We start from the raw sequence: 14,252 nt of genomic DNA, 5'->3' as shown, positions 1-14,252 counted from the left end.
CCTCATAGAAAGTCCCTTAATTAACGGCATAACTAATGAGGGCTGGTAAGTGTGCTTCAGACACCGATCTCGATTTTCTTCCCTACTCAGAGATGGGGGTGGGGGTCTGTTGCGGTCCGTGACCGAACGAAGGGACGTTGGTGCTTGCCCGAGGCTAATACCATGGTTTCAAGATGCGTACTGATTCGGCAAACGTTTGGAACAGTCTCGGGTTGGCGGCCGTGGCTGGTCCTCTAAGCTGTCGTGGGAAACTAATTCGCACTTCTAGGCCCAGTACCCGCTGTTTAACAGGCTTTCGTTCTTTCCACCGCTCTCAAACTCTAGTGCATACCGCCATACTGCACCTTACTACCGATCGGAGGCACCAAACCAACATGAAGAAAACAATGAGGGAGATGAAACTTGCCAGTCGTCCCGTATATACGATATTCAAGCCTATACGTAGGAGGGAGAGGGTTGCGTTGCATTGTATATTCATTAGTTATTGGGGGGTGATATAGCCCTAAGTTCCGGCGCCTATGCTACCGATCGAGTTGAGTCGGAAATCTTTTTCCTCTGGAAGAAATTAATTTTATACTTCCGTTCTAGTCTTGCACGGAGGAGATTTTCCGTTCTAGTCTTGGACGGCGAGGGAATGCTGAGAAGACGGGATTCGAAGAATGAGAATAATTATGAATAAGACCATCTATTGATGGTCATCTCAAGTCAGATGGAGTAAGAATTTTTCGTTGCTGTTCACTGGGATCGAATCCTCGGACATGACGGTAGACTTCATGGCGGTAAAAGAGCATTTTACCACTGCGCCACTCGTGTCTTGTTTAACCCTTTAAGCGGCAGCGTAAAGAAATCACCAAACCCCTTATAAAATGCCATATATTTTTTAATTAAGAAGACTTCCTTCCAATTTTCAGTAGGTGCAAAGTAAGGGTATAGGGAAAAGTGTTTCCTATATTGAGAAATCACCTTCATAAAATATATTTGCTTGCCAATGCTAAGAGGTCTTTGGGCGGGGGGGGGGAAGAAGATATCTCGTTAATGCCGTTTAAGGCCGTCGTCCACTGGAAGCTACCAGGAGTGAAAATAAATCGCAGAGCAAGTCGCGACCATATACGTGACTTGCAGTTTTAGCTTCCAGTGGGCGACCAGCCTAAAGAGTTAACAGGCTACTATTTTATCGCACACCAAATACGATCATATTGCCATACAGCCATTTACTACCGATTGAGATGGGTCGGAAATGAAAGCGCCATCTATCGATGGTCGTAGCACTGACTATTTATACATTATATACATATTTCACATGATGTTAGCGCCAAAATTTTACAAACTGTTATCCCATGACTTTCAATCTTTTTCACAGTGTATAACATGCAGGGGCGTACGCAGGATTGCCCTTTGAAGGGGGCACATCCAGTTTGGGGGAAGGAAGCACAAGGAACTTCTTTCAGAGATTTTTGAGTTACTAACCATGAAAAAGCAATTTAGATCAAAGAAACTCATTAAAATAGCATATAAAGGTATTTTCTTTCGATATTTCAATTCTTTTACAAAAATATTTGGAAATATATTTTTAGTTTTTGATAATCTTGAGAGGGAGCACGGGTCCTCATCCCCTCCCTGCGTACGCCTCTGATAATACGATTCCTTTCGGTTCGTAGAACTGTGAAGATATTTGCCGATCGAGATTAAACACGATAAGGGTGTACCTGGAAGATCTTTATTATCAGGAGGTACAAGATTTGCAGCTTTTAGAACGACGAGAGTGAGCCTCCCAGCAGACGGCAAATAGCTTAGTGAAAGTAGGATCTCTGGTCGGTCCTTAGCAACCTATAAATACGAGTCAATAAGTACAACCATGCGCAAATATATCCTTTGCTGTACTTGTTTGGAAGAATATAAAATATATAATAAAAAAAAAATTTTCACATAAAAAAATCCATGGTATATTCTAAAAAATATTTTTTAAAGTAGCATATTGTGAGTATAAAATCTGCATAAAATAATGATTAAATCAAGATTTCTAGATCATCACGGCTGTGTGAGCGAAAAGTATGAAAAACAAACAATTTATGAAATACACAAATTAAACTACAGTTTATGTGACTTATTCGGTTGCCATGACGACTTATCTCCGTTGAATGATGTATATGCTCTTTAAAAATCGAAACTTACCAATTTGTGACACGTCACTGTATCCCTACTTCTTACGGATTCATATATGCCTTTAAAATAATAATTTATTGATACCTACCTGTGAAAAATCACCAAAAAAAATTGACTGATATCTCCATCTATTAAAATGTTAAAACGGAAAATTTCCATTTCGTGGAAAAACAACTGAACTTTCAAATAAAATCAGTAACATAATACAAAAATTATAATGATAATTCATCTGTCGGTAAATGCACGCACCATTTCACTTTTCTGTATCTCGCTCCAAACTTCGATTTCGGAGGCTATATCCACCTCGCACATTTGGACTCGAACTTCTCCGGTGACGTCATTCCTCGAAAAACGATCATAGTCGAAAACTTGGAAAAGTAAGGTCTTTTCAGCCAAATCATCGAAAGATACTGGAAATTTGAAGACTTCATTGAAGAATGGATCGGAGCAATTTCTACGAATATCTGTTCGTCTTTGCTTGGAATCCACTTCTGGTAGCAGAGTAACTTTCACGTAAGGATCGTTGAAACCATTCTCCGATATAGTACCAAGATCCAGAGCTGAAATGATATAAGTCCATCATTACCATTGGTAGTAAAGAAATTGGTATTTTTTTCATCGTCAAATAATTCAGTCAGTAATCGTTGATGATGTCACCATTGGGTTATATATGCGGCTACCCAAATGGCTTCAAGAGACTTGGTACCTGTCTAGGAAGTTAGGGTCTTTCTCTACACGACGGTAGGGAACACACTACTTTAACATTTATTAACGAGTTTGAACCTTAGCCTCCAGAACTCACCAAGTTCTTCGCGTTCTCCTAAAGTGATCCTTCCACTTTTCCGTGGCTTAGTTCGTCGCGGCTCGGAGTATGCCGTCAGGTTTTGGGAACCATACTTACAGAAGGGACATTGACTTGGTTGAGGGGTTGCAGAGAAGAGCCATGCGTACTTTTGATGGTAAACGGGGCTTACGCTATTAAGAGAGACTTGATTTTTTTGAAAATGTTCACGTTGGAAGAGCGCGGATGTCTGGGGGAATATGATTGAAGTGTTTAAAATTTTCAATGTGATGGATAAAATGAACCATGAGTTATTAATACGTCGTCAATGAACTGCTTCGACAAGGGGACGCCAGTATCGATTGGTAAGGGACAATTCTAAGTTGTGGTGTCGCAGGGAGTTTTTCTCTAATAGGGTTGTGAATAAATGGAATAACTTACCTCCGGAGGTTGTGAATTCTAACACAACTGGCACGTTTTAAAAAGAATACTATAAACCATATTGGGATAAATCGAGAAGCTATCCGTACTTCGAATAAGACAACCATAATTTTTTACGTGCAGTATATTTATCATATAATGATTGGTTTTTTATTGCTCTTATTGGGTTTCTGTATTTTTGATATAGTTTAGATATATATTAGACATCCATATTTTTTATGGGTATCTTTTTTCAGCCACCTCGTTGGGCATTTTGTCGGTTGCGGCCTTTGTATTTGTATAAGATGGCACTAGTGGTCTGTCAGATATTTTAGGTATAAAGTTAACATTGGAATGGGGCAGTGATTCTCTCCGCACCTGTGTGTCATAACACTTTTCAAATGCCACTGAAGTGCCTCGAAATTGACCGGGGGTTGCCGTGAATAATTCAAAATTATAATATTATGTCTGACTGTTCCACTTTTCCAGAAATATAGGGAAAATCTGTCATAATTACTGGTGACAGAGGTGTAGGTATACGGATCCCCTAAAGTCTCTTTTTTGATTTCTGCTTTGCTATGAAATGCCTCCTGATGACACCCGAGGGGTGTGGACTACGTTTAAAATCAATTTTTTCTACATGGCCCACCCCACAAATGTCAATCAATAAAACCGTGACATTTCTTTACCATACAGAAATTAATTAATAAATTTTATCACGAGGCATGAATGATTGCAAATTTCCATCCTTATACTTTTGACGTTACGAAACGTGTATTTTGATGTGTATAAAGAATCAGTGTGCCGTGTAAGGAACCCAAAAAAGGGTGGTGTCTTATACGCGGATAGTGTTATAGATATTAACAAATTACTGAATTCCTTGCAATTTACGATGAGAGTAACTCTGATGACGAAAATAAACCAGTATGTGAGCTGATTGTGATGTATCAGATGGAACTTAATGGTTTCTATAATGAATAAAAAAAATATTTTATATATATATATATCTTTAAAAATATCTTTGATGAACCCTTTATTTTTATATTTTCCCCCTCAATAATTTTTTAATGAAAGTACAACAATATCGCAGCTAAATTTCTTACATTTTTCACTTTAATTTAATTCTAGAATTCACAATAGAATTTTCAAAATTATTTTCGGGCGCTTTTTGTGAAACACCTTGTATATAAAATTCGTTTTTATAATTTTTACAATTCAAAAATCACATACATTATTCGAAACTGTATTTCAACAGATGAGCATGTGTCTACGAGATTCAGCAATGAACTCCTCAAAAAAAGCCGCCAATAATTTAGGCCTTTCATTCTTTCAAAACCGAGCGCAACTCCGGTCTATCGCCATGGGCAATTTATTACAGAGTGGGTTGTGCTGGAAGTGTGAGTACCTAACAGTTTGAGTCCGTATATAGTGTTTAGTGTGATTTTTTAGTTCTGCGATCTATATTTCAGAAGTTAAGTGAGTGAAGTGCAATGATTGAATATTTGTACCGTTATATAGCCCTGCTTTTGTCTGTGGTGGAACTTTTTAACGGGGAGATCAGTTCACATTCGTGGCTCGGATTTGGGAACTACGGAAAACCAACTTCAGCCGACTACCATTGTGGTGCCGTCGGGGTTCGAACCCGGGTCCTGGCGCGATGCGAGTCTGTTGGTATATATGACCATTCGACTACCGCAGCGGCATAATTCAGGCCTAATTGTATTGCTTTCACTGCTAGTGATACCTTGGCTAACGAACGCCTTGGCTTATGAATTTTTTGGCTAATGAAGATTTTTTTCGAGATTGTTCTGCCTCAGCTAACGAATACTGATTCGGCTAACGAACATATTAGCTGATATGAATTTACTCGCAAACATAAGAAAGCCACGTCGTGAGCTAAATTTTAGCGCCAATTATTACATATATATCAGAATTACTGTCACTCAAGCCTCTTCGACCTTAGAATCCTTTCCAGATACACTTCCACTTCTCTTTCTGAAAGTTTCTTTCGCTAACCATTTCATGTAAAATGAAAGACTCAGCTAACAGAAATGCGTTAAAAAGAAAAGAAGCCTATGTTTTCAAAGCACGCATTCTTTCGGTGCAAGATTCTTAGCATCAAACTGAACAGTCTGGACATTCTAGGATCTTATCTGCATGTATAAGACGCAGAAATAAACTGACCAAGTCACAAATGTGGATGGGGATACCTACGAACTAAACTGGGTTGTGTCAGCACCGGTCTTAGTAGACTAAAGCTAGTGTTGGTTGTATACATAGTTTAAAATAAATAGATCTTCAGTGTTTTATCTTCCTGTAAATTCTAATTTATTCAGTTTTGAAGCTGTTAATTTTAGCTTTTGGTCAATTTTTGGCTTTTTGTAGTCTCTTTGGTGTTTTTAAAAAACTTATCTTTAAATTTTTGGCAGTACCTGGAACGAATTAAACGGTTTTACATACAAACCTATAAGATATCGCGTTTCGGCTTAAGATGATTTCGGCTAACGAACGTGATTCGGGAACGAATTATCTTCGTTAGCCGAGTACAGTAAAACCTCCCGTAACGGTCACACACATCCGAACAACGGCAATCTCTGAACAACGAACACATTTTCTTGGGACAGAACGCATCCTATTGGATTAACGTTAAGGTTAACCTCTAAACAACGATTTCCGAATAACGGCCACTTTTGGAAATCAAAACGAAAGAAAAATGAGAGATTCATTTTATCACATGAGAAAAATAACCCTCAAAATTTGATTTTAAGGAGTTTTTCCTTCCACGAGTAGATGCTAACGGATGCGCTAGCACGTGAAACTGCGCTAGACGCGTTTCAGAAAGAACAAAGCAAAAATTAGGGACAGAATTTGACAACTGGCATATAGACCAAAGACCTCCTACATAACAATAAATAGCTGATTGCATCGGAGGATGAATCTGATCTGAAGAATGCATGTCCCAGGTTAAAAGGATTACGCCGCAGCTATACGCATTTTTGATCATGAAATTTTTGAATAAAATAAACAGTAGAAAATCGCAAATGAGAGAGAAGTTCTTCATAAAACATTCACGCATCTTCAATACAAGATAAATTTCTTCTTGCTACAAAGACAATTTTTTTCCCAATTAATTATAGCATGGGTTGTTATAATTTCACAAGAAACCAAAAAATTTAATTTATGTTTTAGAAATACTGACGGTAACCTCCCAATAAAGACCACACTTGCTCGTAAGCGGTCGTTGTTGGGAGGTTTCACCGTATTCACTTACCTTCGATGACGTGCACAACAAGATCCGATCTATCAAAATCGTATCTCAGACGGAAATGAAGGCGGCCATATTTCGTACCATCTTGGCTATCCGAAGATTGATGAAAAAATACCATGTCCTTTTTCTTGTACAAATCCGGTTGGATGGCCCCTGTGGAATCACAGTCAATTAATATCATTATGAAAATAGCTGTGGTTGTAAAAAAGAAAATAATTAATCCCTGACTGAATAATGAAGCAAATTTAAAATTTACCCAACGGGCTGGCTGATCCAGGGCTAGTTCCGCTTTCCGAGTTTTGTGATCCCTGAGAAGTCTGAGAGGTCTGTGAATATGCCGGTGACAGCAAAGGTGACAGAGATCTTGGTCTCACATTCGAAGTAGGAGAAGTCGGCCGCATGGAAGGATCCCCGAAGTTCGACAAGGTTTCTGGCGACGGTGTCCTCAGAAACGGTGACATGGGTGACCTGTTCGGGTCACTAGTGGGTCCCATAACGTTCTGGCTGTCGCAGCGGGTGCATATCGACAGCCGGGGAACCGGACATGGCATAGCTCTTGCGTCCATTGATCTAGCTCTATTAACTATTGGTGACCTACGAGAGAATTATAAGAACATTCACGGACAACTTTTTCATTTTTTCGATACTAGTCACATACCTAAAATTTAAATTTAGTATATTGAGAATAAAAACCTCAAACTCTGCACTTTTTCATAAACATATAGAAATGGGAACGAGATGAGTCAAAAAATTAATGCAAATACAGTGTGTTTTTTTTGTTTTTGGAAGCTATCTTTATAACGTCACTCTGTTACTCTCTCGTTTTGTGATTTACTTCTAAGTGATGTTTTTTAATAACTTTGTGATATATTCGGTATTAAGAAATTAACGAATGAAATTAATGAATTACGTATTTGCAAACAAGTAATTTATCGAATTTTATCGGTAAAAATATTCAAAACAGTGGAATATCACTCTTGATAATTTCGATGTTTTAACAGCATAATATGATATTTTCCTTTATTTGGTTAAGTACAAATTTAACCATTTTTCTGTACAATTCGTGTACGACCCCTCAAAGCCCCTCTCAAAATGTAAAGTTAATTAACTCTGTCAATATTTGTTGGGCAGCAATGAAACTCTTGTTTTGTTATACACATTTCCAAAAAGAAAAAAAACTTTTTCTTCATTATGTGACTAGGGAAAATATGAAAAGTTAATATATTGTAAATTTTTCCAAAAAATAATTTATTTATGTAAAAGTACCACAATTTGTATTCATCCATTATCATTTGAATTCATTTTTTTATTTGAATTCATTTTTTTTATTTAAATTCATTTTTTTATTTAAATTCATTTTTTCATTTGAATAAATTTTTTCATTCATTCATTCTTCATTTAATTTTTTTTTTAATTGGAAGTTCTGGTAGAAGGATAAGGCTTGGGTAAGGGCTTTCCGGACACACTGTATATAAATACGTGAAAATTGACGTAAAGACCCACCTCCAAGGGATATACATAAATAATAGTGCGCCTAGGTGTACTCATTAAAAGCCATTGTTGAACAAAAAGCCATTGTTGAACATCTAAGCTCAATGTTGTGTACAATGTATAGCCTCTTTGAGGTCTCCATGACGTATCAGAAGCAATGTCCCTTGTAATACGTGGTTGAGGGGGTTGATGCAGGATCCATTGGCTTCCCATGCTTTCCTACGGGAAGCATGGTCATCCTTTCTTTAAGAAACATTTAAAAATTTTCGGTTCACTTTATACACTCAATTTTTTTCTCTCAAATATTATAGATATTTTTATACAATAAGCTTTCACACGGGAATTTAGGATTTTAATTATTTGTTATTTTTTCTCGAATTTTAACTTCGACACGCAACATGCAACTATTTAAAAAATCATCAAAATTTACTCATATTTTGTGCCATAAAATTTTTTAAAATAATTTTAATAAAAAATCCTCGCGTATGTAAAACACATAGTGTTGAGTATGCATAATTTTTGTGAGACACAAAGTTTCAAGACATTTGAATGAGCAGTGTTTAAAAAAATGTTCCATATCTAACAAAAAACTTAGTTTGAGAATTTAGCATTTCAGTGGAAAAAATTAGCATATATAATGCCTGCCAGCAGTTTATATTAAAATATTTTAAAAATATTTCTGGTACAGGTAGAACAGAAACTTGAACACAGGTGTAGAAAATTTCATAGTATTTGAAAATTGAAAAATTCTAAAACGTGTTTCTTGAAAAATTTGCGTGCGCCAACTCCCTTAAATTGTTAATCCGTGCAGGTTAAATATAAATTAACCTGCACGGAGCTGTGCTAGTAATGTCAATATAGCGAAATGGCACTTCGTAAACTACAGTGAAACTTAGGTTAACGAAACTTCAAGCGCATGGTTATAATGCTACATCTAGTTTCGCATCGTAAACAGTCACGTTCGTAAGGTTGTGCATTTTTAGAGTAAGGCGACAATTTTTGTTCGTAATGCGAATCACCGCTCGTTAATCAAATCAAAATTTGTTCACAGTTTCTGCTCGTAATGCGAATTACTCGTTAACAGAAACGCTCGTTAACCGAAGTTCCACTGTATAATAATTCGGTGCTCACGGAAGCATCTTCGGCCACGCACGTGTAGCCTAGATGGGACATTGTGTGTGATAAGAAGTATCATTATACTGCTGTCACAAACCATGACAGCACACTGTAGGGTGAATATGTAAACCCCATTCTCCCTCCATTCCAGCTTGTGATTTTACAGCTGCGAGGCAATTGATAGCTGTCCAGCGAGTTGCAGCCGAAACATTTGTATGTGACATACGCTGTTGTGGTTTCATACCGTTTCCAAGGAGCAGGGGGAAAAGGGCTAGTACAAAAATAATTTTGGCATCTTTTCAGATTATGTAAAAAATGTCTTTTTTCGGTAAATTAGTACTTCAAAATAATATGAAGAATTGAAAAAACAACAAGAAATTCAAAATTGTAAATGAGTTAGTTTTGTTAAGCATATGCACTCACCTTCTTCTTGCAGTTGGCAACGAATAGCTTGACTGGGACTGAGCAACTTTTTCGTCATCAGCATGTACGTCCGGGAGTGAAAGCCTAACATATACATGGTCCTGACACATAGCAGATGAATGAGCCACCACGGAGCTCGGTCCGCTGCCACCACCGCTAGTCCCGTGGCTCGCAGCAGCAGCAGAAGTAGAGCCCCCCACGTAACATCCGCCGTTGGTCACACCACCGTGATGATGATGATGACTTGAAGTTGAAGGTGCACCAGAGTAGTGATGGGACGATGGCACGTAAGGTGCTGAACTATGAGTACGCTGAGGTTGTTCGCGGAAAATACTGAAGTTCTGAAACGGGAAAAAAATGCACCATATATAATACATCCGCAGCACTATGCCAACCCGAGTAGCTCAAAAACCTGTTTTTGAGGTATGGCTGAGTTAATTTCGCCGTCAAAAACCGGCTTTTGAGTGGCTCGGCATCGGGTAGCGCGGTGAGTATAGACACGGCTTTAGACATTTGCATCCAAAGATAAATTATAGAGCTGCAAAAATGAAATCTCAGAATTAATATCTTACAGAAACTCCCAGAAATTTTTTCCAGTGCACTTCCCTGATCTTCCAAGATGATGCATCCATCACGTACGAGTGAATCACCAGACTGCCATAAAGATTGCAAGTTACTCGGGGTTTTTTATACGCTGGAAGCATGAGCGCCACCCTGTTGCATTATTACCTCATTGGGCTACTACATAAGAGACAAAGAGAATCGAATCCTGGCTTTCGAAAATTACGAACGCAAAATGAATTTGACAGTTCTTGCATGAAACTTAATATTTTGAATTTACTTAAAATCCAATTTTCGGCAAGAAATACTTCCATATTAGCCTTCCAAAGCCCGTTGGCTGTATTTTTCCGCAATAGACAAAATACAAAAATTACGCCAGTATACCACTTATTTTGAAAATGATAGAGTAATATTAGGCAACAATTGATCTCTCTCCATTTGCTGCAGTATTACCGAATAAATTCATTACTGCTGATGGGATATTGTTTCAAAAGTGGTTTTTCTGGTTCAAAAAATGATTTAAAAGGTTATTGCGAAATAGTCACTGGAATTTTTGGGGTGTTTGAGTTATATATAGGTTGACTTATATATTATCGATAAAAATATGCTTAATTGAATTACTAAATACCGGGAAATTCGAAAAATCATCAAAAAAACATTTAGCTAACGAGATTATATTCGTCAATTATAGCTGAAATGTTTCTAATAGCGGTGAGTTGAAATGTATTTCATGGAAATTTTTTTTAATATTATGAACAGAGAGTATATGTGAGATGTTATGTGTGACATTATATGGTAATTAATTGAAGATGTGAATGTTTATATGGTGGTGTTTATCATAGTACAGGGTGGGCGAAAAGTTCATGAAACTTTAAAAATTTGTAAAAAAAAATCAACCAATTGAATAAATGTGCAATTTGCATTAAAATACTTGAGTGCATAGACTTTTTTTTTGATAAATTAAAAAATAAATCAATTTTAATTTCAATTTCAATTTATCAATTTCACTCACAGATGGTGCTGTATCATAACAAAAATTGACATAACGCATAAAAAAATCCGATATAAATAGTTTAGATAGCGCAACACACATCAACGAAATTTACCAAGCTGTTTTGCAGCTGTTTTTTATTTAGCTGGTTATTTTAGCAATTTTTTATTTAGCAATTTATATAGCTGTTTTGCATTTTGGCATTCTTGTTTGCAGCTAACTGCCAAGCAAAATGGAATGCAATTAGAAAATACCATCATTCTCGGAAAGGCCTATTAGTTAGTTCATGGCCAGGAGGAGAGAACATCGGCGAATAACGGTTGAGAAACACTGATTTAGATGTAGCTTGAGCTACAAAGGGTTATATAAATTTTTTAAACCTCCTTGCATATAGACATATTTTCTTCTACTCTCAAAAGAAATCGCGTGAAGACACCAGATTACTGGACGGGCCGGACTAGCACACGGCCGGATTATGGAGAGTCTACTCTACCGTACTTTAGGTTAGTACAAGAATTACGTAGATTCAAGCTTGTTTTCGAGTAATTCAACAATGAAACTGGGTGTTTCAAGTTTAGATCAAGAACGTAAGACCAGGAGCTACTTTTTCCTGACAGGCAGCATATAGCAAAACCTTACCACAAAAAGGTTGCAAAGTATGAGAATGTGATAAATAGGCTCGAAAATATATCAAATAGAATAAAATTGGCTTTACAAAGAACTAACACCAGATAATGCGAGCAACGATCCAGTTACTAACAAGAATGAAGTTGACTGGTAACAACACTGATTTTGCCATTGAAAAAAACATGTTAATAACAGCTTTTTCAGTTAAAAAAAGTTCTAAAACAATATAGTATTTTATGCAAAATAATTCCTTTCGAAATTGATTACTGTAATTTTCCGTAATAAAGTTGTGACATATGTAGCTTTTTAATTTAATTTTTAACACTTTTGGTTTATTCATATAGCCATGGCCTATCCAATTTTTTTTTCATTGAAGGATTCTAATGAATTTTTATGAAAATTTTCCACGCCGGATAATGTCTAATGTTTTATCAGCGATAGTATGAAATTCTAAAAAAAAGTGAATTAAACGTACGATATAGAGTTTTATACAATTTTTTTGTATCCCTGTAGTCCAATAAAAATTAATTGCGGCTTATAGGGAACTAGGTGTTACCTAATTTTGTTCAATAATTGTTTTTCCATATATCCCCTATTAATTAAAATTACTTACCCGAAACTACAGTAATTATAATTTTTTAGGAAAAAAAGTGATTTTTTTTTGAACTAACAAACTCAAAAACTCACGCCGTAGCTCAAAGGAGATTTTTTTCACGCTAATAGAGCCAAAACATACGGAAAAAAGATAAACATTAATCAGAAAAAGAAATATCGATACATAAAATTAGAAAATAGAAAATGTGAAACATTTCTTTTTTGTTTAAAAGTTGAACTCTCTCATTTCTACAGCAAAAAATTCAATTTATAGTCAATATTTCTTCAGAAACTCTATTTCCTTTTAATCACCATTCGAGACAACAATTTCTTATTATTTTAGATAGCATTAACCCTAAATGTACCTTAGTAGAATATAAGATAATAGAATTCTGAGAAAAAGCTAATGGCATAATACTAAAAATTAGATTAAAAATATATAAAAATCCCCCCTTTCCAATAATTTACTTATTCATTTTTTCCCCAACTTATTTCATTAAGATTCCATCGATGAAAAATATTTGTCGATGGGGTTTATAATAATAATAATGATAGCGCATTTTATCTTTTGTATAAAATAAAAGACCATGGGGGGAAAAAAAATTACAGCGTAATAATTAGATCTCTTATTAAGAATCAGCGCAGAAATTCACCACTCTGGTGGATTTTGAAAGCGAGGAAATCTCGTTTAGGTGATAATTGGTTCCTTTCCGTTTGGTCTTAGTCGTTGGTTCCGGGAAAATTGGTTCTCCCTTTTTCTTGCTGCTTGGCGCAACAAAATAATAAACCATAAAAATATATGTGAAATTCACCGAATATACTATCACGATATAATCCATTTTTATTTCCCAAACATTTCTTGGAATCGAGGGATTTTCCTTGAATTAATTTTCTGCCTGGGATTTTGAAAAGCTTGTTAAAAAGTTTGAATGATCGATTATCACCACACGCACCGTTTACCGTATTGGATTGACTTAAAATTTTATAATTTTTTAGCTTCGTTATTTATATATAAAAGAAATAGTTATAAGACGTATACGGTTTATTTATGATTATAAGAATTGGTTGCTAGGAACGCTTTAAGTGCAGTAATTGGTGAGCTCGCTCTTTTCCGATGTATTTAAACAGTTTAGAATAATTCCATTTTGAAATCGGCACAGAATTATAAGATATTATTTTAGAACTTAATGCGTCTCGATTCACAAACGATATATGTGGAAGGTATTATTGAAGCCCTCTGTTTATTATTGAAGGTATTATTTATGCCTAAGGTATTAACCCCCTTTAAAAATCGCATAATTTTCAAGAAAACAGTAATAAAAGTGTCCATTTAGTTTTCAAGAGTAATAAATTTCAACAGTAATAAAAGTTCCCATTTTTTTTTATTCAAGAAAATTGTATAAAAATAAGTGTATGAACAATATATGTATTCATTTTTAATTTTTTGAATTTTTTTTAGCTTGAAATCAAGAAAATTTAAATTTTCAGGAGAAACCAACAATCAGGGTTATTGTGACTGAATGTTGGTTTTCCAGTATGTAGGAAAAAATTAAAAAAAATATATGTTTTAAACATTAAAAGAAAATTTTATGAAACTTACACATAATACAAATAAATACCAATAATTTTTTCTTGTGTGATAAATTTCAGAGCATGAGATGCAAAGTCCAACGATTATGGACGATCCAACGATCTGGACAGTATAGTACCGAGTTTCCTTCCTACATCTCTTCTCGGTTAGGGTTATCCTCGAAGATTGGCCGGTCTCTTTTTGGAATAGTGTCTGATGACCGATACGTTTCAATAAGTTCATCTAC

General features: G+C 35.8%; 1 protein-coding gene across 2 annotated transcripts in view; it reads right to left on the bottom strand.

Annotated features, from left to right (window-relative positions):
• The window catches only part of LOC149072875 (synaptotagmin-1-like), a 170,810-nt gene that overhangs the window by 3,168 nt on the left and 153,390 nt on the right, over positions 1 to 14,252 (bottom strand). For both annotated transcript variants that reach the window (XM_089246322.1, XM_089246323.1), the window contains 5 exons: positions 9,663 to 10,003; positions 6,889 to 7,226; positions 6,636 to 6,785; positions 2,413 to 2,723; positions 1,707 to 1,827 (listed from right to left, as the gene is read on the bottom strand). In XM_089246322.1, coding sequence (XP_089102448.1) covers positions 1,707 to 1,827; positions 2,413 to 2,723; positions 6,636 to 6,785; positions 6,889 to 7,226; positions 9,663 to 10,003 — 1,261 coding nt within the window. The remainder of the gene's footprint in view (positions 1 to 1,706; positions 1,828 to 2,412; positions 2,724 to 6,635; positions 6,786 to 6,888; positions 7,227 to 9,662; positions 10,004 to 14,252) is intronic.

The sequence above is a fragment of the Pholcus phalangioides genome, unplaced genomic scaffold (genome assembly GCF_987345545.1).
Source record: "Pholcus phalangioides strain wild (caught in Gottingen) unplaced genomic scaffold, Ppha-v1.0 ptg000017l_1, whole genome shotgun sequence".
NCBI classification, from domain to species: Eukaryota; Metazoa; Arthropoda; class Arachnida; order Araneae; family Pholcidae; genus Pholcus; species Pholcus phalangioides.
Note: the sequence above shows the minus strand (reverse complement) of the source record. Positions and strands in the feature narration are given on the sequence as shown.